At 39.9% G+C, this 25,966-nt stretch overlaps 1 protein-coding gene across 1 annotated transcript in view; it reads right to left on the bottom strand.

Annotated features, from left to right (window-relative positions):
- Impg2 (interphotoreceptor matrix proteoglycan 2) overlaps nt 1-25,966 on the bottom strand; it is a 62,322-nt gene that overhangs the window by 2,891 nt on the left and 33,465 nt on the right. The window contains exons 8-15 of the mRNA XM_042259427.2: nt 25,256-25,314; nt 22,795-22,815; nt 13,397-13,641; nt 11,813-11,898; nt 7,699-8,002; nt 5,264-6,549; nt 4,144-4,363; nt 714-924 (exon numbers count right to left, since the gene is read on the bottom strand). Coding sequence (XP_042115361.2) covers nt 714-924; nt 4,144-4,363; nt 5,264-6,549; nt 7,699-8,002; nt 11,813-11,898; nt 13,397-13,641; nt 22,795-22,815; nt 25,256-25,314 — 2,432 coding nt within the window. The remainder of the gene's footprint in view (nt 1-713; nt 925-4,143; nt 4,364-5,263; nt 6,550-7,698; nt 8,003-11,812; nt 11,899-13,396; nt 13,642-22,794; nt 22,816-25,255; nt 25,315-25,966) is intronic.

The following is a 25,966-nucleotide window of genomic DNA, read 5'->3' as shown; positions in this document are numbered from 1 at the left end:
TTACAAACAGATCAGACTGAGAAGAAAACACATTTGCCATCACTTTGAAACCTTACTGTTTGTGTTCCTTTAGTGTTGAATACTCAGTATGCTACAAGGAACACAAAGCCATTAAGAGTACAACCAAGGGGCTGGAAAGATGACTCATGAGTAGTTAAGAATTTGGTTCCTAGAATTCACATGTCACTTCACAGCCATCTGTAACTCCAGTCCCAAGGGATCCAACACCTTCTGGCTTATATGGGTACCAGACATATATAAAATGCATATCTTTAAATGCAGGCAAACATTCATATACATAAAAATAAAATAAATCTTAAAAGAATAAAATCCAATCAAGATACTATAGGCCTCCTCTGTTTGTACTTCTACATGTAAAGTACTGGTCTTACATATAAATCTTACCTAAATAGTGATAATCTCATCATCCCCACTGAAAACAGCCTACAAAGATCTCCAGCTAATCCAAGTACTCCCAGCAGGACACATTCAGAAAAAAGTTGACAACTTCCCAACAACATAAAATAACCCTAATGGGTATGCAATTCAGGCCTACTGAGTGACCCAGTCTTCACATGAGAATTAGATAGTGTCCATCTAATTGCCAGACATAATAAACATTATTGTGATTGCCCTACAACTACACTGTCAACCTATTTTCTTCAAAAGTACATATAAAACCTTTAAAGCCAAAATCTTTCATTGCAACATACCTACAAATGGCCCCATGCCCAGGCATGATGTCACATTTTCCGTCATTCAAGCAGAAGTCAGGCTGTAGATCACAAAGACTTTGACAAGGCAGTTCATCCACACTCAGGTACCCAGGGTAGCATTTGCACTTTGCTTCTCCACTCCATGGATTTACCAAACACTCAGAAAACTCATTACAGGCCTGAAACTTGCAAGGGTTGGCTTCATCACCTAAAGCATCAAACAAGCCAGAGAATAATACAAGGAAAGTCAAAGCGCAGGAACTGAGATACATAAAGAAAGTTTCTTCCTCAAAGCACTATGGGAAATTCCCCAACCTGAATCATAAAAATATACCATCACCTCTACTTTACACACAGTTGTGTGCCTAATCCATGCTGAGACCATCGGATGAGAAAAGAACCTAGAAAAAATGGTGATTTCCTCATGGATGGGGATATCCTAGAGTAGCCTTGGGAGTGACCTAGATTTGCAGAAACTACTAATCTAAAAGAACATCATCCCTGTGCCTCCTCTGGCCATTCTGAACAATATTTTGTCTTCTGTAACTTACTGTTTCACTGACAGGGTAACAGAAAAAGATATAAGTGATGTAAGATATTAACCACGGAGGGGTCTACCATGGTCCCACCACATGTTCTTCCATAATGGGTAGCAATGGGTGGACAACAAATAGAAAAACAATAGCAGAGATATTGAAAATAGAGCTAATAACTGGAGATGATCACAGACATCTACATAAGAAAGTATGAAGTTTAGATAGAAAGGAGTGAAAATTAGTAGTCTCTTCATTTCCAGAGAAATTAATATTTTTTTAAATCAGTAAATGTTTTTTATTGTCTGGAGCTTAAAGATGATATACAGAAAACCTTATCTAACATGCACAGGCAGTGTCTAGGACAGAGTGCACAGCAAGATCCAACTGTGTATTCCCTGGGTATTTGCTTCATATCTCAGTAATTACTTTGTAACTTTGTAATAATAAAATAATCTAATTTTGACCCATCATTAAAAATAAGATCATATACAATGGGTACTGCATAGAATCCCTTTATTAATGAAAGCAAAAATTTTGGAGACACTGAGTGTGGGTGGTTTGGGGTCATTCAATTGGTTATGGATATTTGCCATTGTTTAGGGTGGTTGGTTACAAATTGTTATTGGTAATGGTTAAAATTAAAGCTGAACAAAGGAGATTAGATTCAGTGTTCTTGTTTCAAAAAAAGAAAGAAAAAGAAAAAAGGGGGCTATAGATATGATAGGATACAGGGTAGATTATTGAATCTACTTTCAAAAAGCAACTACTTCTTTTAAATATTTTATGTTGATGTGGATCTTTGTATATTGATACAAAGTTGAGACTATTTTTGTTAGAACATACTGTACATACATTTCTAATCTTGTTCAAGGTATTATACCTGTACAGTTCATTTAACAATGTAATACAAATTGCTAGTCCTTGAAAGTTATTATTACAAACTATTTAGGATAATAAAGAAATACAGGTTAGTAGTTAGTCACCTATTACAATTAAACTTGTAGTCATGTTAAGTATGTTTTCAAGGTCAAACAGATATATTTTAGGTAGACAAATGGTCTTCAAACACTTCAGAAATCTACAGACTATGACATTTAAGAATGTTTTGTTTTGTTTTTTTAATATATATATTATTTTACAATACCATTCAGTTCTACATATCAGCCATGGGTTCCCCTATTCTCCCCCTCCCACGCCCTCCCCTTACCCCCAGCCTACCCTCCATTCCCTCCTCCTCCAGGACAAGTTTAAGATGTTTTAATAACATAGGTTCCTTTGAAGAAACTCCATATGGAGTTTACTTTCTTTGTGGCAAAAGTTAGCCACTAGGCAAGAAAGTGCCTTTGCCTCGACTGCTAACAGTATGCTATCCAAATGGGACAAGCAGGACAAAAAAGAAAGGACTGTCAAACTCTGTCAAGACAAGGTAGGAAGGCCCTTCAGAAAATCCTGCTTCACAGATAAGTCTGTCAGATATGCTAGACCTGTAGGCCAAAGATGGATGCCCCTCATCCTCAATATTATAGAGGAATCTTGGGTGACTGTCCAGGCAGCCAGATGTTTCTGTCATCTCTCACATTTTTTGGAAGTCATTTCTTGCATTTCCTACTTATTCCGGTAATATTATTTCCTTCTTGGGTCTCTGATGGAGTTTAAGACTAGATAGTTATAGTTATAGTTTTTCTTGTTACCAGATTCAGAAAAGAAATTCACTAAAGAGGTGTAAAGTGTATAGGGTTGAGAGACATCAAAAGGTAGTTTTGTGTTAGTAATGCAAATTAGGATAGAAGATGAATTAGGTACAACACTTATGACTCACCAAGATAGGATAGATAATAGAGTATTTTTCCTGAATTTGTCAATTGTTAATGGACTAGACATTGTTGATGTATTTACTACTTGTATATATTGTAAATAGTTATTGTACTTATTGTATATAGTTTTTCTTATATTAGTTATAACTTTTCTTATTTTAGACATAAAAGGGAAAATGTAGTGATATTTGTTTGTGCTCTAACAAATAAAGCTTGCCTGGAGATCAGAATGTGGAGCTAGCCACTAGAGGCCAGGCAGTGGTGGCACATATCTTTAAACTCAGCACTTGGGAATCTCATGCCTTTGATCACAATACTTGGGAGGCACACACCTTTAATCCCATCACTTGAGAGGAAAAAAAACAGGAAGTGATATGGCTGGGTGGAGAGAGGAAGTGATAAGGTGGGGTGGAGACAAGAGCCCTTTCAGTCTGAGAATTCCTAGAGGTAAGAAGTCTTTCTAGTAGCTGGCTGCTCTGCTTCTCTGATCTTTCAGCTTTCACCCTGATACCTGACTCCAGTTTTTTATTAAGACCAATTAGAATTTGTGCTACATAAAACTTAAAGGGAATCAATATAGAAACTTAAAGTGTTTACCTATCTATATATCATCTACTGGAAGAAGAAAGGACATTTAGGGTCACAACAACATAAAGACGAAGCAAAAGCAGGTTTAGTGGATAAGTGAAAGAGAGCTGGAAAGAATGTCTAGAAAAGGAAATGGGCAGTAAACAATAAAGGTACCATTGTGTCCTCAACATTTGAGATTCCCTTGAAACACTTACTTTGCTAATTTTCAAGATGTGGAACTTTGTCTAACACAGTACTTATTGAGAGTTTCCTATCATGCACCCCAATTCCATTCACCTCCCAGTTCCCCATATTCTCTCCTCACTCCTGCAGTGCCCCCCAACAAAAGGAAATTTTAAAAAGATCAAAACCAAACAAGCAAGCAAACAAAAACAAGAACATCTTCATACAAGTATCAGATTTACTTTGGCTCAATGAAAAAGAAGACACACAAGAATAGTCACTGGATTCATCTATGAAACCTCAAATGACAGGCACTGTGGTTACCTGATTCCACATCCAGGGAGTACTTATCAATATCCAAGTTCATGGTCTGGTAGGCCGTGGTACAAAAGTCTTCCAGAATCATGTATATGGCATTGTTGACATTAGGAGGAACAGTCTCGGTGAACTTCACTCGGCTGTTCACCACAATGCTGCCGTTTCTGAAGTTGAGGATTTCTAAGTTCTGGAACCCTGAGAGATTCGACTGAAGATAAGGAACCAGCTGCAAATGACAAAACAGTCACGTTTACTGCCAACACTTCACGATTTGCTGAATACACGCCGGAAAGACAGTAAGACATACATACAAAAGCAAACAAAAAGAATGCTCGTGCAAGTTTTTTTCTTTTTAGTATGTATTCAACAAAATGCAAAAACTTTCTGTTGCTGCAGGAGACAGTAAAGTATCAAATTTTCTTCATAGAGTATAACTAGATTTAACAGTACACATATTATATGTACATACATATAGATGTATATACAAATAAGTCATAAAATCAGAAGAGGCATATTTGGGAAGATAAAATGGACTAATGAGAAGGTGATGATGGACAGGGGCATGTAATATAGGGATGAATGTGAGCAAAGTACAATCATATGTATGTATAAAATGCCAAAATTAAAGCCTTTATTTTATACTAATAAACTAAAAAAAATCAATAAATAGGAATGGTTTGATTGCATAAATTAAGACTATCAAGAGATTTTCACAATGGCATTTAGAAACTTTATGGAATTCATAAACCATTTTAGGGCCCAGAGTTTATTCTCTCTGCTTCACTGAAGGGCCCCAACAATGAAGATATGAACATCCACAGAAGATGGTTCTCACAATGAGCTTGAGACTTCCTTTCATATTTTATTTCACTCTTGGAATTCCTGGCATATAATCTTCAGCATTTAACCTGTCACATCACCCTGATGCCATGTTTATGTTTCCAATTCTTGAATTCACCTGCCTTATTGTTCTCCTTGCCCCCAAAGCCATGCATGATGCTACCTGATGACAGAAAATCAATGTCCAAGGAAAGCCACTTCTCTGGACTCTGTCTTGGTGTGCTGAGGGTGGGGAGGGGATTCACATAATATTCACTAATGCTAATGTTTTACGTTCTGTGCTTACCAGTTCTAAGAACCTTTGCTCCAGGGCTTTATATTCCAAAGAGTTTTTATTAAACAGGTCTTCTGAAAACATCATGTTTGTCACTCGGAGGCTAAAGAAAACCACCAATGTCCCTGAGGTCTTGGTGTGACTCAAGTCACTTCCTTTTGTGGGCTGAGCCACAAAAGGCATCTTTGTGTAGTGAACATTTGTAGATATTTCCACATAGCTTCCAACCTTGCCATCTTGTTCTTGGGTTAGCTCAGGCTGATAGTAATCTGTGCCTATCCGATCTAGTTCTAATGAAATATCCTGTACACCCATTATTACTTCATCTTCTAGCTGGGTGGAGCTGGTTGTTGGAGGCAATTCAGTGGACTGTGTCATGGGAGCTTTCAACCAAAGCCTGTCAGTGCTTACTGGTGTACTTGCCAATGTGTCTCTGGACAATTTCCCTAAGGAAGAAGTTCTTGTCCAAACTATATCTGATTCTGGCAATATGGTCCCCACAGGCTGCATATCTGGCTTCACCACTGAAATCTCACTGTGAGGCCCTTTGTAACTAGATGACTCTGTTTGCACTGTATCTTCCTTGAGTGGGGTACTCACTTCATCTGTTTCTTCAGTGGAAGCAGAAGTTGCCATAGCTACCAGTAAAAAGGGTGCTTTAGTAACTGAGTAAGAATCAGTGTCTGGTACATCCGATGTGTGCTTGGAAAAGATTAGAGATGTGGACTGGGTCACAGACTCTACAAAGATGGGTACAGTAGATTCACCAAGGGATTCTTCCTCTGTAAAATTTATGGATCTATCACTATACCTATGTTCTGAAGGTTCAATCATTTGTTCTGTGGAATCTACTCTTTCATTTATATGTAATTTTTCTATACCCTCAGTTGGCAAGAGTTCATACTCATCTTCAGGCCATGACTTTGACAGTGTTTCAGTGGTCTTCTCTAATGAAGTCTCACTCCATGGCCAAGTAATCATATCCACACTTTTTCCAGACCCAGAGCCCAAACCACTTTCAAAACTGAACTCCTTTTCTTCAGAGCTGTCGGGAAACCATGGGCTCATGTGCATCTGGTCTGTGACTTTGGAAGTCAAGGAATCCAAGCCAGAAGGTGTAGTTATGTCTTTAGCAAGGTCTTCTATGACAGAAGAGGTCAAATGTGGTGAGGATGTCAAGAAAGTCATGCCAGAGTCTTCCACAGGTGGAACTGTTTCTTTTGGCACAGGTTGAATTAATGAGCTTGAAGGCAATACATCCACAGAAGCATCTTCTGGTTCTTCAAAACTGGCTAATCCTAAAGAAAAAAAAAGAAAAGAAAGAAAGAAAAACTAATGTTTTTCATTAGTTAATCTACAAAATGAAACCCTAGTTCTCCAGTAAAACTAGTTATCTATTTTCTCCATTTACCAGGGACAATAGCTGACCTTAATAGCTACACTACAGAAAGATACGATGATAAATTCATAGTATGGGACAAGCATTCATAAATACAATCCACTTCTCTAAGGTAAAGACTTAATTATTGAAATAATCCTCAAGCTCTTGCCTTTTTTTCCAATGAAAATAAAGAATTAACCATATTGAAAAACACAGATTGAACCCACTGGAAATTTATGGAGTTTTTTTTTTTCTGGAAGTTGTGTTTCTGCTTCTCTTCTATGTTTAGTGTCCTTGTCCTTCATATTTCCCTCATGTTCAAAATTCTAGACCCATTATTTATATCTTTATTCCTCTTCTCTTTCACACATAAAGCCCATCCCACAACATTCAGAGAAATTATTCCCAACCTTCCTATGCAACAACCCTTTAATACAGTTCTTCATGTTGTGGTGACCCCAACCATAAAATTCCCTTCATTACTACTTTATAATTGTGATTTTGCTAGTATTATGAATCATAATATCTGTGTTTTCTGATGGTCTTAGTTAACCCCTGTGAAAGGGTCATTCTCACAACCTACAGGTTGAGAACCACTGATCTAGAAGATTAACAATTTTATTTCTACCTCTCTATTTCTCTGTGGCTTTCCTAGTTTATATTCTCCTCTTCCCAATATTACTATAACCTAAAATCCTTAGAGTTTCCCCCACAATTAATCTTACTAGGATATACTTGAATAATCTTCGATGCAGTTTACTACATTCAAACAGAGTTCTTTGTTAGTAGTACTTATAGTAATTTAATTATGTATCCTTCAATATGACCTTCAAAATATCTCTTAATTGATCTCCACCCCACTCCCCCAAGTCCATTTCTTAAGACACAATGATATTCACTTCCTAGTCTGACTAATTAAATCTGATTTTATTCTTCTCTCACATACGTTTCCCGAGACATTGCCTCCCTAATGAATGCTACCATGTTTTCCTCTTCATATAATCTCTTCAAAACCCCTGCCCTCTGACTCAGTAAAGAATCATGAAAAGTGATGAAGGTTTCTCACCATCTTCTAATACGGAAGATCCAGAAGTCCTTCCCTCAGAAGCCACAGGCAAGCCACTCTGAAGCACTGCTGGAGTAACAGAATGAAGAGTCAAGCTGCTACCCTCTAAAACTTCCGGGGAAGAACTGAGGACCACCTTCGAGGGAGAGGCTAATGTAGGTGTCGACACTAAATCACCCAAAGCACTTTCTGATTGGAGTTCCCTGCCACTGGCCGAGGGAGGACCAGAGCTGAAACCAAGTGGTGAGATATTGGTGGTGGTGGATTCATCTGCTGAGAGCCATTCAGTTTGAAGGGTATTTTCCTGGGGAGGGAGAAAAAGGCTAAATCATATCATAGAGAAAAGAAACACATAGAAATGAAATACTGGATGGGAGAAACACAAGACCTCTTGAAGGAAATAGTCTGGAATCCAATCCAGTTCAGCTAGTTATTAGCTTGAAAATTTGCAGAAAACCTGCGTAGCCTCTTAAAATTCACCTGGAAAAGGACTGAGTGAAATGCCATATTTAGAAGACTCCAAACAAAGGGAATACATGGGAGAGAATACTGTTTCTCTGGCTTTGGGTGTTTTATTTCCTTCTATCTGTTTGGCTTAAATGACTTTAAATACATAGAAGTTAGCAATATATGGAACTTTTTGGTAAAGATTTAAGCATACTACCCACAGTGGGAAGGAATAATTCACAATTTTATTCATCATTTTGAAAGATGTTTAATTAGGGAACTTTGTTTTGTATGTAAAATGTTACCATATCGCAATGTGGACTGGTTGTCTCAAATAAAAAAGATGTACCCATGAAATGGTTGCATGCAACAATTTTATATTTATATCTTTCTCCCAACTTTATAGTGATATATGCATACAACAAATACACTTTTCTCTTTCTCCCAACTTTATATTAATATAATGATAATCTTACTTCAACATTTGGTTTCAGAAATAGAAAGTAGACAGAGATACAACCCTTGAATGTGCTAATTATTTAATCTTATGAAAACTACTCTATGTAAAAGAAATAAAATGTTAATAGGTAAAAGAGTCATGGTATTTGGTGGGAGCTTATATATTTTAATCTATGCTCGACATTAGCCTGGTATTTAATAGTCCTTTTTAAAGATTTCTTTATTTTTAGTTTATGTGTATGAATGTTTTGCCTGCATATATGTAAGTGTACTGAATGCATGCCTGGTACCCACAGAGGTCAGGAGAAGGCAATGGACCCCTAGGAACTGGAGTTGGGGATAGTTGTAAGCAGCCATGCGGGTGCTAAGAACTGAACCTAGGTCCCTTGCAGAAGTAGTAAGTGCTCTTAATTGCTGAACCATCTCTCTCATTTCTGGAGTCCAATATTCTAATAAACTGAGTTAGTTGGAGTAAAATGTACAGTATGAGGGGAATGTGAGTATGTGTATATGTGTGTGTAACTGTGTGTGTGTGTTGGGTGTGTGTGTGTGTGTGTGTGTGTGTGTGTGCGTGTGTGTGAAGGGAGAAGCTGGAGGCCATCTCAAATGACTAGTTCGCATCTTTGGGACTAGGAGTACATGAAAGGCGGAGGCTAGAAGTTGGTGCTGGGTATCATCTTCTATCACTCTCTAGTGTGTGAGACATGGTTTCTCGTTGAACCTAGAGCTCAATTGTCTAGACTAGCGAGCTCTGGGGACCCTGTTGCACCCCGTTCTGGCACTAGTGTTGCAGATGAACACGGCCACACCCACATTTTTATGTGGATGCTGAGAATGTGGCCAAAGTTTTTCATGTTTGAGTGGCAGGCACTTCATAGACTGACCTTTATGGTCATCCCCAGATCTTTAAACATTGTTTTAAAAATACCATCACAGCTCGCCCGTGGTTAGAGAAGCCTGGGATGGTGTGATTAGAAGCGGGACTGAGGGTAACCCTGTCTCTACACCCTGGACGGACTTTAGGAAGGGAGCTATTGTGATGGAGGAAGATAGGGCAGAGGTTCCTCCATCTTGTGTGCTCGCTGAAGCCGCTTCCAGGTTTAACTAGAATCTGATCTCTTGGATGTAGAATTCCATGGAAAACTAGCCAACTCTATTCTATGAAACAATGGTCAGGATGTTTTAGTTAATTTACCTTAGCTTTAGTTAAAACTTCTTGTTTGTGCAGACTCTCCCCCAGCTAACCGTTCATCTTAGCTGCCTGTTGGTGGAGAATCTCCCTCCCGCTGGCTAACCGCTTAACTTAGCTTCTGTATAAAACCGGTCTGCTCACTTCAAACTGCTTACTCTGCGAAGCCCCCTGCGGCTGCTGAGGTTCCCCACCAGACACCTGGAAGAGGTCTCTGTCTTTAAAATCCCGATGTTCTGGACACTCAGGGCCACACCTTGGTCCGCCGAACACTTGGGTGTGGTCCCATCTGGGTGGAATGAAGACTTAATTGGCTCTACTCTGTGTCTGAGTGGTCATCTCCGGTAACTGCCCGTAACAGTACGTCATCTTATTTGTTTAGAAGTCTGTCTACCACCCGTCTGCGAACTTCTCACGCAGAGGACCACACCTTACTCGGTTTAGTTTCCCTGGTACCTGGCACATAAAAAGCACAAACTAAATATATTTGAATGGATGGGTAAGCAAACACCTAATTAATGTGCCATCTGATGTCAGTATCCTCAAACCATTCTTTCTCTAATAGAGCACTCACTGAAAAGGGTATGACGCCACACTTTAAGTTGCCCAGTAAAAACAGATGGCTGTACAGATCAGTGATCAACTGGATTTGTTTTCTAAATTTCTATTGTTGTCCTGAAAACATACACATATAAGTAACAGTCTATGGACTGAGCAAGTTGTGTTTGTGTATTTAGAGAGAGAGAGAGAGAGAGAGAGAGAGAGAGAGAGAGAGAGAGAGAGAGAAACAACAACTAAAGAAAGAGTCCATGAATTTGAGAGACCGCGAGGTTAGTACAAAGCGGGAGAGGGGGAGTTGAGGGAGGAAAGGAAAAGGGGGAATGATACAATGTCAATCTCAATTTTTTTAATGTTTTCCATTAGAGTTCTAATATCAAGAAACAACAATTTCAAACAGCTGGTATTGAACAAAAAAGACATTTTAAGAAAGCAAGAACATGATCTGTGGCTGCTGGATGTGAAGAGAGTGCCCCCCACCCCACCCTGCCGCAAGTCCCTGTGCTAACAAGAGATCACTGAACCACCATCCACACCCAGGGAGCCCTCCTGGTCCTTGTAGGTCAACCCTACTGCTTCAGCCACACTTGAGGAAGTCTTGTCTTTTCTCCTCGACATCTCCCTAGCAGTGACATGGAAAACAGAGATGTGGTGGAGAAAGAGGAGGGTAGGAACAAAAGGGAGGAGTCATTCCATTCTGTTCATGTGTAGATGGAAATGCTTCATTCCCATTTAGAAGGAGAGCTGTGAGCAGAAGAGATGGCTGTCTGGGTAAAGATGCCGCTGTACAAGCCTGCAGCCTGAGCTCAGCGGCCTGACCCCACACAAATGCAGAAGGAGAGAAGCAACTCTGGTCTGCTGACCTCCACACTTCATGTGCACCCCACACACACATACATTATGGATATACACACATCAGACAATAATAAACAAAATTCACCTAAAAGAAGGACTAGTTTTAGGGTGCCTCTTATTTCTCAGCTAGTCAATATCTTCACTCTTTTCCCCTTCCATACATTATTTTACTGCCATAGCACGACTTCCTTGAATATATAATCCTTGAAATAAAAATGTCTACTCTGTGTTTATGAACATTGACTTGTAGTCTTAGCTATTAAATTTAAAAAAAAAAAAAAAGCTATTTCTGGGTAACTTAAAAAGAACTCAGTGGGCACTTACAGTTTAATTAACCTCAAACAAGTATGAGCAACAGATACTTTTTCTACCACATGCGGTGTTTGGCAATTCAAACTTCATTTAACCACTGCGGAAGGCTTAAGGTTTCTGAACCAACGCTTGGTCCCCTTGAGCTGACCACTGTTCGCAATGATTCAGGGACATTTGCAAAAGAATATTTGAAATGGGAGAGCTGAGGTCAATTCTCAAGGCCAAAGTAAGCAGCCGAGGTTACAAAGGAGAGGGATTTCAGGGCTCGGTCTGGGGTGAGGCACGGTGGCTTACCAGAATAGCGGGTGTTGTCACCTGAAGGCTTGAACTCTGGGTGTTCCAAACTATGTCTTCTATTTGGGGGAGCAAAACTCCTCTCACTGAGGAAAGACAATGTAAAACATCACTTTTGAGACACTGTCGTATTTGAGATCCACATACACCAGCCCACCCACACCAGCACACTCAACTGTAGGAGGAAGCCACAGGCATCACAGCAAATTAACATGGCCTAAGCAAGGTGCTGTGCTCACAAAACTGGGTCCTTCAAACCCTGACCTGATTGGATTAGAGTAGAAACAAAAGGCAAGCCAAACTTAGAAATCTGTAACACAAAGCAGATGGGTAGCCAATCACAAAGGATGAGCTTTCAGAAGCCCATGCTCAAATAAGGCAAAAGCTAATTTTTAAACAACTAATCCCTCTCTGCACCTTGGTCTTGTTTCTTGTATGTCACTTTCAATTTTCTATCCATAAATATTCTGGAGGGTTGCAGAACATGTCCTAGGTCTCAGGGATTCATAACTCATAAATCATTCTTTGATCAATTAGAGTGTTACATTTAATGTATCTTACCTTCTTCTTCTAAAAATGAATCATTGGAAAAGGTACTTGCTGTCAAGCCCAGACAACCTGAGTTCAACCCCCAGGATCCAAATGGTTTAAGGAAAGAATAGACTCCCACAGATTGTCCTCTGACCTCCATACATACACTGTGGTGTGCACACACTCAAATAAATAAATAAATAAATAAATAAATAAATAAATAAATAAATGAATGAATAATTTAAGACATCATTATGTTTCTCATTTTCCACTTTAGCAACTTATATTTTTTCTATTTTCTCACTTCAGTAAAATACATTATGCTAGAAGTTTTAAAGATTAAAGGACCCATAAGTGAAGGCATCGTCACAAAGCAAACAGAAAATAAACAATAATGGCAAATAAATTAGAATTCTATCTCTGATGAATGATGCTGGCACAGCACAGAAAGCGAGCTTTGCCCCAGGGTGACGGGAAGACCATTCTAGCCTCCAAACCCACAATGGTCTCCCTCTCCTTTACAATCCCAGCTCCATCTGCTCATTATGACCCACGACAGGATCTCCACAGCTATGGAAGGTCAAACTTAGTGTTGAGGTTTCTGGGCTCGGCATCTGGCTCTTTCAGCCAGCTTGCATTAGCTCTCCTCCATGGTTCCTTCTTTTCTGCTGACTTGTAAGCCTTATTAACCAACTGGCCTTCTCAGCAGCTCACGCTGCGGTTGCCTCGCAACACCACAGCCTGATGTGATTTGTATCTTCAGCCTCTGCTTTCCTTTTCTTATACTTTGTTCCCATCCCTTCAGACTGTCTCTAACAGCCATGCTGTTCTCCACTTTTCCTGCCCTGTGACCTTCTGTGGAGATACATTCCAGGAAGCCCACAAGTGATCTACCCCAAATGACTGTAGGGATGAAGCTCCATTTATCAGGAGTCTTGTGTAGTCTAGAAAGTGTAGAACTATATATATATTAGCGGGGTTAGTCTTTACCATACCATGTTGAAAAAGAAAGGAAAACTATGTTAGGATGTCAGGAGTGATATTCAAACTCACCATTGATAAGCTGGAGAGACTTGGGGTCTGGATTCAAAGAGGAGTTTCCCATCAGAAAGTTCTGGTGCAGTGTCTCAGCGATATAATCTCTGAAGTTACTAATTGTGTAAACAGCAGTGGGTTTATCATCCAGCTCTACCAGGCCATGGTTTTCCACCTTGTTGGAGTGAAGGCTTATGAGGTCCCAGGTGGTATTGCTGATGGCCTCGCCATTGAAGGTAACTGCATAGTGAACGTCTATCCCACTGTGGATGACAGGAGAACAGAGTCGGTCCAGCTAAGACGGCACAAGAAAGGAGCTTTGGGTCTGTAGACAACATTAGGCCAAGACAGGGAGTCTGAGAAAGCATGGATTCTATCAAAACCTCCTCCCCCTCCCCAGAAAATGGAGGGTCGTAGCTCTAATAATAGGACAAGAATTAAGGAAGACACAGAGTGAACCCTACCACGGCATCGAAGGCTCTTCATGCCCCACAGTTTGAACTGTTTCCCTTTCTTTCAAAGCCAACTCCTTTCTTTCCACTAGCTCCCTTCTTCCTGCTTTCCCTATGTGAACAACAGCTCCTGGACAGTAGATGTAACTATAGACGTGGGGAAACTAACTAGAACCTCAGTGATGTGGAGAGGCTGGGATGTTGCAAGTCCAGAGCCAAGTTAATAAGCATTTATTGTCCAATTCTGTGTGTCACCTAACACCCGTTAGGATAAATCCTTGGGAATATACAAACAGACCCCTAGCTCCCACCAACCTCAAAACTAAGATAACATCTATATAGGGTCTATAACAGAGATGTCCCACTTTATCATAACCCACCTCCCTGATATTTCCACCATTGCATTTTAAAAATATGCCAACTGATGACTTTCTTTGTTCCAATACTATGAAAACTTCATGAAACTACTGTCATGTTGGAACATGGAATTTGATGCAACCAAAACCACAGTCAATTTACATATGGCTCCAGAATGACCTATATCTTTATCCTCTTTGAGAGATGTTTCTTGCATCAAGTCTTGTTACAGTTTGTACTTTCTGTTTAAAAGAAGATATCCTGATCTGCCTAGAGGGCTTAGCCTATGAAGGAGTTTGCCACCAAGCCTGATGATCTGAGTTCAATCCCTGGACCCACAGTGTGAAGGAGAGAACCAGCTCACACAAGTTGACCCTTGCATCTATACATTGTGTGGTACACGTGTATGCGCGCGCGCACACACACACACACACACACACACACAACTTCTAACAACTTCTAACACTTCCCCAAAAGAATATAAAATTTTTCTCACATTTCCTTATTATTGCTATCAGAAAAGTTAGATACTAAACCACAGCTACTTATTGAGGAGAAAAAAATTTCATACTTTTAGGTAAAAAGTTAAATTTGAAAATAAAGCAACTTATTATTCCAATATAGATAGATGACAGATGATAGACAGACAGAAAGACAGCAGGCTAGAATGTTTTCTAGAATGACAGCTACGTGACTCTTTCAGGAGATCTACTTCTGAGTGGCAGGTCAGCGAGTTTACAGTTCAATAAATCTAGGGCAAAACTGGAAAGGCCGCTGTGACATGACTTTGATCTCTTTACAACCCTCTGACACTTTCTAATTCTATATTTAACTTGGAAATCCTTACGGGTTTTCTTGCTCCTTTTTTCTTTCATCTCTTTTCTTTTGATGATTCCTTTGTTAATGAATTAAATGAAACAATAGGACGTGCTAACAAACAACGTTTACAAAGTAAGCTTTTTCACTAAGCCTTCATACAAGCAAATGAAAAGAAGGTGGAATAAAGAAGGGAGAGCAAATTCCTTTTGTCTCCTGGTGTATTGTTTTACATGTTCATGGCCATTTGAAGAAATGATATGAGGCGATAGAGTTGGAAAGCCAATGGGAACATGTCTCCTGGACAGTCACTCGCCCACTCACTCACCCAGGCGTCTCTAACAACCGAACACTAAGAGTTTTTAAGTGCTCTCAACACGCTAGGCACTCACTATGCCTTTATCTCATTTAGTTTTCACAATAAGCTTATTAAAAGTTTTATCATTTTCAGAATATTGTTAAGGAAACAATATGAAAGTTTTAAAGACGTCAAAAGGCTTCTTAAAATTTTGCAGTGGAGATATGGTAGAGTCAGGCTTCTGCTTCAGCACCTGCATTCTGAAGTAAGCATGACCAAACTATTACCCAGCATTCTCTGTGTCAGTCTCCATGCTGGCCCCCAGCTTGTCTCTTCACACAGCCTTCACATCTGGTATACAAGATATATCTGGAGGTAAGAACTACCTTCCCAAAACACACTGCTCAAACCATATGGGTAATGGAAGATATCTATTTCAGACATCCCATTGGCAGCAAATGACTCCCAACTCAATACATAAAAACAGGCGGCACCTTCCCATGAAATTACTTAAATATTTGTGTGCACATATATAGATGTGTGTATGTATATATCATAGGTGTGTGAGTATATACATACATAATAGAGTGTGTGCCTACTTGATTAGAGTTGTCATGTGCTTATAAAAAAAATTTTGTTATTATGACTGCCTCTCTCTTTTCTAGCCCTAATATTCAGCTTGGCAATTCATCCTGAGAGTTACCCAGTGTCTATTATATGAGTAGAAATCTAGACTTATCTGAATATAAGGAGAAAAAAAGTATCCAAACTGTTTACATACCTAAAGAAAAATGTCAACAGAAAGAAGATGGCATTATGGATCCTATGTGGAAGGGGTTGCCAGTAATTTATGTTCAGTGGAAAGTTTCTGACCAGCATGAAACAAGGTTCCCTGAAAGAGTTCCCTGAATAAACATCATCTTTACTGCACCTTTAGAAAGGCTGATAAACTGATTAAGACTTTAATGATGGGAAAGTTTGGGATGTTGCAAGACCAGAGGTAAATTATCTTGGGCCATCTTTAGTCCCGTTAATAGACATGTATTATCATCCTCCCTGTGGGAGCCAACATTTTTGTGACTATCAGATAAATCCTCTGGATTGTGCTAACAGACCCCTAGCTTCCACAACCCAAAGGCTAAGATTGCCATCAGACTTACTCCCAGCCCTTGAGAGGCAGAGGCAGGAGGATCTCTGTGAGTTCGAGGCCAGCCTAGTCTGCAAAAAGAGCTTGAGGACAGCCAGGGTTATTACACAGAGAACACTGTCATGAAAAAAAAAATGCCATCAGACACCATCTAAGGACTACAGCTGACATTCCCTGCTTTTCTGTGCCCACCTATCCATGTTTCTGTCACTGTACTTAACATGGCTTCTGATACTGTTTATTCTGTTACCATGAATCTCCATGAAATCTTTACCACATCAGAACACGGAATTTGGGTAACATGAACCTGTGTTCCTAGGACAGAGCCACTCATAGTTGGCTCCAGAATTAACTCTCTTATCCTCTTAGAGGTGAGAGTTGTACTTTTGCACAGGCACCGGTGTATTGGGCCTTCTTTAAAGCCATCCCCATAGATTAAAGGCAAATATAACAAACTGCCCTGGTTTGATGATAGTGCTCATTCACATCACTCAACTTCCTCTGAGTTTCAGCTTGCAAAAAAAAATTTTTATTGTAACTCATGGATTTTCCTATGGGGAAAGAATACATGACCTAGCCAACGCAAAAATCACACAGTTGATAGGTGCATTTCCCATTTTAAAAAGATCAATAGGAAAGAATTGTCTTTTGTGGTTTGGGAAGCATGCAGTGTGGTCTTAAATCTTTCCTTCCTGTAAGTGCTGTCTAGTTTGGACCAGTGCTGATTGCGCAGTGCAGGTGACACTCTAGTCTATAAGGGATGCCTGTAAGCAACCAGACCTCTTCAACACCCCCACCATTAACATAGGAAAACCCTAGTTGATTACACTGAGGCAAAGAAATTCTGGGTCCTTTCAATATTGTTTTCCTCCCAGATCTGACAAGCTTCCTGTTCTAAAGGGTAACTTAGGACTCTTAAAAGTGATAACCAATACTCCTATAAAGAGACCCTCAGCCATATTGCAAATAAAAAAGACGTCAAGGTAGAAGGGGAGCTAGGTAAATAGAGAAGGGGGGCTAATGGGAATAAGAGAGGGACAAGAGAGCATAAGGGGGTGAATGTGACTGAAAGCTACTATGATGTGTGAAAATGTCATCTCCTCAATCCCTCAAGCCACTAAAGCGTTTTAATATTTTAGACTAAAATGTTAATCTGTGAGTAATTTTCGATCCTTCTCTTTAAGGAAAGAAATTATGTGATGTTTTCAAGGCATCAAACAATAAGAGGACACCTTCTGATCAAAAGTTACCATGTCACACTCCCAATTGCTCTTTGGGAATCTCTGGTCTTTCGTCATACTGGCAGACCATGGGTGCCACATACTGATCACCTTTGGATCTTTGCTTGTCCATTCCCTTCTCTTTGCTTATTTCCTCCCAGTCCACATATACCATCATGCTCATGAACATACATGCACACACCTCCTCCACCTGCCTATTGCTTTTATGCTTCAGCTTACATGTCACCTCCTCGGGGTGGGGGTGGAGGGTTCTTTCTCACACTGACAACATGGGCCATGCTCTATCTCTCCCGCCATCTGGACAGGCACAATTATTATTCCAAACATCAGAATAATGCATTCCAAGCATCCAGAACAATGCCTAGCTCATAGTACCTCAATAAATACTTCCAAAAGTAGCAACAAAAATGGTTGATGTTATCACTAATATACACAGATAAGTTGAATTTTTGCCATTTAAATGGCACCTCATCTCTTCAGCTGAAATATTTTCTGTCCCTAAGTATAAAAGGAACAACTTTGACCCTGCAGAGAAAGTCTATTTTCTTCATACATTTGTGTCTTGGTATTCATTTAGAGACACTGTTTCTGGACCATCCACAACTCCATGAGGATGCCTCATAGTCTTTGCAAGCCTGGTGGGATAGATCACATCTGCATAGCTAGAGAGCTGGGCTCCTCCTCCCGTTATCTGTACAGCCTATTAAACTTTCTTTTAGTGTCAGCATGACTCTAAGACAGGAAAGAATGGTAACAATGAAGAAAAGGGGGGAGAAGAAAAGAAAGGAGAACAGGAGGAAGAAGATGAGGCTATTCCTAAAAGAACTCAAATGACTTCCTCATTGTGTGAAAATTGGGCAAAAATTGTCAAGCACTTATTTACTGGAAACCTAGCATGTGCCTCGCATGGCTTTTAAACATAAAGGATAGATCATGAGAAATGTTCTTGTGTGAGAAATCTATGTAAATCAGGAAGTAAGTGTTCGACTACCAACCTTGTACTTTACTGACAAAATATCACTTTGCCTCCCCAGTATTTGAATTGCTCATCTAAAGATAATATATCTACTATAACATACCTTGTCTAGTAAAGATAAATTCATTAAGAAAGATAAAATGACTCAGAAAGATACTGTAATTTATTATCATGCTTTTGTCTTAGAATAAGAACTCAAATAAATATTTGCAGTACCAAGAAACCATGCATTCTTAAAGCCAAGATTATCACTGTGACCTAAGAAGGCTGCATTCTGGCAAGCTATAAAGTGCAAAGACCGTTCAGGATGAGGGACATTTTTTTAAAATTTCAAGGGGCCAAGGAAGTCCATAAGAGGGGTAAACAGAACATTTCTGATTGAAGAAAGCAGTACTGGCCCCACACTCAGTAACCTGAGGCAGCCGACCACTGTGGTACCAGGTACATTTCCGTGTGAATCACCCTGGAACCCATCAGTTAGGTATCAATCAGATGGAGGACAGGTTCGCCCTTATTCTCTCAGCCCAGATACCCCGATCAGCTATTTAGGTGTACGTATTTTATATATGATCACTCTAGTTAAATAAGAGTAGAGTGTTTCAGGGGAACTCAGACAATGCCTCTCTAGTAATGCTTCTTCTAGAAAGAAAGTGCATGCTTACAACACTTGAAGCTGAAGTTAGGATGTGGGTTCACCAGATTGATATACTATCTATTGTTTTCAAATGGGTCCTACTCAGTATGTGTAATAAGTGGGGATTGCACACAGTAAAAGGCAAATCCAAAATTTCGCATGCATCTAAATGCTGGTGGCAAAGGAGGACAGAGTGTATATTCTTTATTTCTGTTCTACACAGCCATTCGTGCACAACTCGGAACATCAGCATATCAAGTTTACAAATAAATTTAACCAATTGACTGATGCTACCTGATAACACTACACAATTTTGGAAACTGTGCCTTACCTAACATTCTATAACAATATAGTGACTTCCTATTTAATTGTTTTCTGAGCTGTACACAGGAGTATTAGAAGTCAGCCAATGGCTACTATCCTTTAAATCCTAGGGGTAACCTCAAGATCTAGGGTTGTTTCCACTGTCTGATCACCCTAAGAAGAAGTAACTAAACAGCTGGATCTCTTAAACTGGTCCAGACCTCAGCACTGTAGCAATAATACATACTGAAGGGCAGGCTACAATCATGAAAAGTACAGAAATCCAAATTCTGATTGATCAAGAAATCTGACATCTCCTAGTCATGTAACTTCCAAAAAGACAATCTGTCTCTCTAAGACGAAATGTCATCACTAGCCAAAAGGAAACAAATACAAATCCTCATTTTACTATACCACAAGGACACAAAGAAGATAAAGTTTAAAAAAATCATCACCCTATGCATTCCTAAAAGATAAAACCCAAAAATTATTTATTTCTCTATGCATGAGGTTTGCCCAATAACAAGGCATTTCATAAATACTTGTCAAAATACTGTAAATACTATCAGAAAGTCCTTTCAAAGCAAGACATTCATGTCAACCCTATGTGCTTATTGAGGGTTGATTCCAATGCCCTCCTGTGGTGATATTGTGTTCCCCAAAGTATTGTGTACCCTAATAAATTTATGTAGGGTCAGAGAACAGAACAGCCACTAGATACAGAGGCCAGAAAATGGTGGCACACACACCTTTAATCCTATCACTTGGGAGGCAGAGATTCATCCCAATCTCTGTGAGTTTAAAGCCACACTGGAAACAGCTAGGCATGGTGACTCACACCTTTAATCCCAGGAAGTGAGCCTTTAATCCCAGGAAGTAAGCCTTTAATCCCAGGACGTGATGGCAAAAAGCAGAAAGGTATATAAGTCGTGAAAACCAGGAACTAGGGTCGGTTAAGCTTTCAAGATTTCGAGAAGCAGTTCAGCTGAAATCCATTTGGATAAGGACTCAGAGGCTTCCAATTTGAGGAAACAGGATCAGCTGAGGAATTGGCGAGGTGAGGTGGCTGTGGCTTATTCTGCCTCTCTGATCTTCCAGCATTCACCCCAATACCTAGCTCCAGGTTCATTCTTTTTTTTTTTTTTTTTTTTTTTTATTTTGTATGCAGCATGTATGACTACAGGTCAGAAGAGGGCACCAGATCTCATTACAGATGGTTGTGAGCCACCATGTGGTTGCTGGGAATTGAACTCAGGACCTCTGGAAGAGCAATCAGTGCTCTTAACCTCTGAGCCATCTCTCCAGCCCTAGGTTCATTCTTAATAACAAGATCTTTTAAGATTCCTGCTACAACCTCCCTCATTCCATGTATGCCAAATTCCATGATGTCCAAGCCCCTCAAATGCAGTGGAGTAGACACTACATCTTCCTACGTACCTTAGACCAATGATTCTCTACCTTTCTAATGCTATGACCCTTTAATATAATTCTTCATGTTGTGGTGACCCAACTATAAAATTACTTCATTGCTACTTCATAACTGTAATTTTGCTACTATTATGAATCATAATGTAAATATCTGATATGTAACCCCTGTGGGTCAGGTTGAGAAATAATGATTTAAATCCTCTCTAGAATGCTTCTCAACATAAATGCTATATAGAAACACTTTATTATCTGGGGCATAATAACAACCCAAAAAGTCTGCATACATTCACTACAGACAACAGTCTTTATTATCTTTGCTTTTGTTTTTTGTTGTGATGTTTTCATGAGCAGTTGGTTGAATCCACAGATATGGAAGCCAAAGATGCTGAGCTGACTGCACAATGAAGGAATGTTTCTGTAGTCACTAAACACTTGTATAGTTAGCCTGTGAATTTGCTTCACAGACTCCATTTGCATTTACCAGGCTTCTAGAGAATTAAGAATCCATGGACAAAACTAGTAACTTTCAAAAAGGAGTATTGATTGTGTCTTTCCATTGTGCTTTCTAAAAATTCAAGAACAGCTATTTTTACAAATGAACTATCATAAAATTCAATGATATTACCTTCATCAAACGCACCTTAAAGTTCATTTGATTGAATATTTAATGGCACAAAGGACTTGAAGTGTGTTTGCTAATGAGTTTTATTCCTATTTTAAATTAACTTGTTTAAAATACTAGTTAGTCAGCTATCAACTATAGCCTATGAGGGAACTTAGCATAATGTCTATGAAACTCCTATTTCAGTGTTCATAAAATGGTTTTCAGCCAGTCCTGCAGCTACTCAGACCCAAGTAAACTTAGTTATCAGTTACATGGCATGTGGCAGGCTTCTTGCTAGATAGCTCTTATAACTAAACTCAGCCCATTTCTATTAATCTATATGACACCACGTGTTCCGTGCCTTTACCTGTGTGCCATTACATGCTGTTCCCTGGACAGTGGGCTGGAGTCTCCTTTGCCTCAGCCTCTGCCTTTCTTCTTCCTATCTCTCTCCTGGATTTCCTGCCTGCCTCTAAGCTGCCTTTTGATAGGCCAAATGGCTTTATTTATCAACCAATCAGAGCAACACATACTCACAGCATACAGAAAGACATCCTACAGCACTCAGCAGTTAAAAACATTGGCTGCTCTTCCAGAGGAACCAGGTTCAATTCCCAGCACATGGCAGCTTATAACTGTCTGTAACTCCAGTTCCAGGGAATCTGACACCCTCACACAGATATACATGCAGGCAAAACACCAATCACTGCTCGTAAAATAAAAATAAATGAATTCTTTTTAAAAAATGATTTTCATCTTGGCAAGTTTCTTTTGTTTGGACAGAGAATTTCACTATGCAACCAGGCTGGCTTTGAACATGCAATCATCCTGCCTTAGGCCTAAGGACTAAGATTACAGGTGTGTACCATACTCCTAGTGAATAAATCAAGCTTCACTAGGGAAGAGCTGCCCTCTTTAGTTTACAGTGCATTTCCGATGTCTATTTTCACCCAACGGCATTGAGAAGTTGCAATAGGGACTTCATGGCCTTCAAAGGTTAGAATATGTATCATGGCCTTTGTAGTTTGCCACCTTCTAATCCATAAGCAGTGGCACAATGAGACTAGGAGAGACTGGAGAACTCAGCCATGCTCATCCATACTCCATAGCACTGGATACGGACAATGAACAACACAGAAAGTACTGAAAGGGACCTTTACCTGCCATTCTCCTTAGGGGACCTGAAAATGACAAAAGTATCCGTTAGAGTTCAATAATCTTTATACTTGTCATATCATTCATCACTATACACGTTCAATCACATCTTCTGATTGTATTTAAATGTCTTCTTATGGGAAATACTTGCACCAAATCAGATCTACAGTGTGCTATAAGTTTAAAAAACAAAAAGAAAGTGAGTTTGAGGCCATCCTATTGGTCTACATATCGAGTTCCAGGACAGCCAGACCTACATAGAAAGACTCTGTCTCAAAAAAGGAAATGAAGGTAAAGAAAGAAGCCATCTTAAAGCCAAGGATTTTTACAGATTTTTTTTTAATTTACCCTAAAATACTTCTTAAATATGTGATTTATCTCTTTGTAGATCAACTTTTGGCCGATCATCAGAGGACTTAAGTTGTTGGCATTAAAATCAGGAATGGCAGGCTAGAGAGATGGCTCAGCAGTTAGGAGTGCCTGTACTAAGACCATCAGTAAAGGGCAGACCAGTTAGCCTATGGTCCATTGCACAGCTGTTATTTTATATAACCTGTAATAAGCACCTGTACTAAGACCATTGGTAAAGGGCAGACCAGTTAGCCTACGGTCCATTGCATGGCTTTAGCCTTCGTTTATTTTATATAACAGACATCAAAGAGAACTTTTGGGTCTGGAAAGATGCTCAGCAGTTAAGAGCACTGACTGCTCCTCCAAAGGACCCAAATTGGATCCCCAGCATCTACATGGCAGCTCACAACTGTCTGTAACTCTAGTCCCAGGGGATCTGACAACTTCTTCTAGCCTTGGTGGGGAGGAAGGTGCACAAATGTGGTACAGAGTCACATGCAATATACACAAAATAATAAAAATTTCTAAAAATCAGAACTTCTCCTATGTCTGAAACTGTGCTAAGCATTTTACAAAAATTCATTCACTTAATCCTCATTAAGATTCATTAAGGGCCGGGCGGTGGTGGCGCACGCCTTTAATCCCAGCACTCGGGAGGCAGAGGCAGGCGGATCTCTGTGAGTTCGAGGCCAGCCTGGGCTACCAAGTGAGATCCAGGAAAGGCGCAAAGCTACACAAGAGAAACCCTGTCTCGGAAAACCAAAAAAAAAAAAAAAAAGATTCATTAAGGACTGCTAATATCCACCTTGCAGGTGAAGAGACTAAAGAACAAAGACACTACTAGTTTACCCAAAGTATTGCAAAAGCATTTTTAATAAAACAGGACTCACAGGTAAATTTATTTTATACAGAGGAAAAGGCAAGATCTAGTAATCCACACAAAGCCATCCAGCCCAAGGTGCATAGGCAGCATTCCCAGGCAGACAAGCTAGACAAGATGGCTCCAGCCACCATGTTGTGCCCCAGGCTACCAAATGAGTGAGCTCCTCAAAGGCCTTCGTTCTGGTCATCATGGAGGAGCCTATGTGAAAACGCAGAGGCTCAACGGGAAGGGCTGTGGTGGCATGAGGTCAAGTGGATAGTGTAACAGAAAGAGCCGCTCTGCACTAAGTAGCTGCGTGCCCTTGGATTAATGATTTCAACTTTCTCTGTTCTGGTTTCTTTTGCAGAAGAAAACTGGGCACCACACACACACACACACACACACACACACACACACACACACACACACACACGGCCAGACTATCAGGGCTGCATAAATTCTTGCTGTGATCGTTGCCCCCACAAGTCCCATTGAGAACATGAAACACAGCCCCAACTTACGTCCCTGTGTCCAACAGCTGGGCAACAGCTATTGCCCGGCCCCCAAGTGGAAGACTCTCACCTGGAGGCTGAGAGCAAACCCTCAAATATGAGCTATTTCATTTCAAAATCCCTCCTCCACCCTCAGGTGAGAGCTGCTTGTCTACAGTAGGCTAGTTCATTCCCTTACCCTGTTTTTTCCTCTGGAAGAGGAGGGTTGGAAGTGTCTGCCCTGAGGATTGACAGCAGAGAAAGCCTGAAGTGGCTTCTAGTCTGACTCCAGGGTCCGGTTCCAAATGAGAGCTGCACAGCTCGTCAGCACAAAGCCTAGGTGCTTACTCTGGTCCAGCTGCAGACCGAGCTACATCTCCATGAATGCATTAATCTGACTCTCATTAACTCAGTTTCGCTTGTATAAGACTAGGGTTAAAGTACTCATTTACCACAAATAACACTGTTACACACTCTTCAATCGTGTGCCGTTAGAAAATATGTGATGAGCTGCCAGGCGGTGGTGGTGCACGCCTTTAATCCCAGCACTCGGGAGGCAGAGCCAGGCGGATCTCTGTGAGTTCAAGGCCAGCCTGGGCTACCAAGTGAGCTCCAGGAAAGGCGCAAAGCTACACAGAGAAACCCTGTCTCGAAAAACCAAAAAGAAGAAAAGAAAAAGAAAATATGTGATGAGCACCAGGCTATTCCATTCAGACAGAGAGCAGCATTGCACACATGCATTCTTAGAGCAAATCTCTTTACCTGAATCCAAGAACACGGATGCTCCTGTATCCTGGTAACCCTGTGAATGCATTTTCAACCTGTTAAGAACATAAAAGTAAAGATGATAACTATGTAGATTATGCGAAAGAATATTTCAAATGCTTTGAAGAAGAGAACAAAAAGTACACTTGTATTTTACAATTATCAGAACTTGTACACATAGATAAAAGTTTACAATGATGAAAATAGTGTTTACCACAATACCATCATTGTTTCTTTTTCATTTTATCTTTAATGATTTTAATGCTTTAATTTGATTTTTTAATTTATAAAAGCATACTTCTTAATAGTTAAATCAACATTTTCCTCCTTTTGTGTCAAAAGTAAAAAAAAATTGATTTCAAAAGAAACTATAATAGTATTTGTATAACAGCATTTTTAAGTGTTACTGTTCCAATTGGAAATCTGGCCCCAGCAAGCACCCTGGCAGAATCAAGTGTCTGTTTCCTCTAAGTGTGAATGTGTCTGAGAGTGTCTGTTTCCTGTCCCCACACCACAAGAGAGCTAGAAATACACTCAGCGTTCAAAGAGTCTACAAGGCCCGAGTTACTCCCAGAACAGACTGGTCATCACAAAAGAGATTAAGAAGCTGTGGGCAGATAAGTCTGCTGGTTAAAATATCAATTATGAGCGTCACATCAGTGAGCTGGTTTTAATAACCGAGTCTTTAAAGTGCAGCCACATCTGTCC

The sequence above is a fragment of the Peromyscus maniculatus genome, chromosome 12, assembly GCF_049852395.1.
Source record: "Peromyscus maniculatus bairdii isolate BWxNUB_F1_BW_parent chromosome 12, HU_Pman_BW_mat_3.1, whole genome shotgun sequence".
Lineage (NCBI taxonomy): Eukaryota > Metazoa > Chordata > Mammalia > Rodentia > Cricetidae > Peromyscus > Peromyscus maniculatus.
This window is presented reverse-complemented; position numbering and strand designations above follow the sequence as displayed.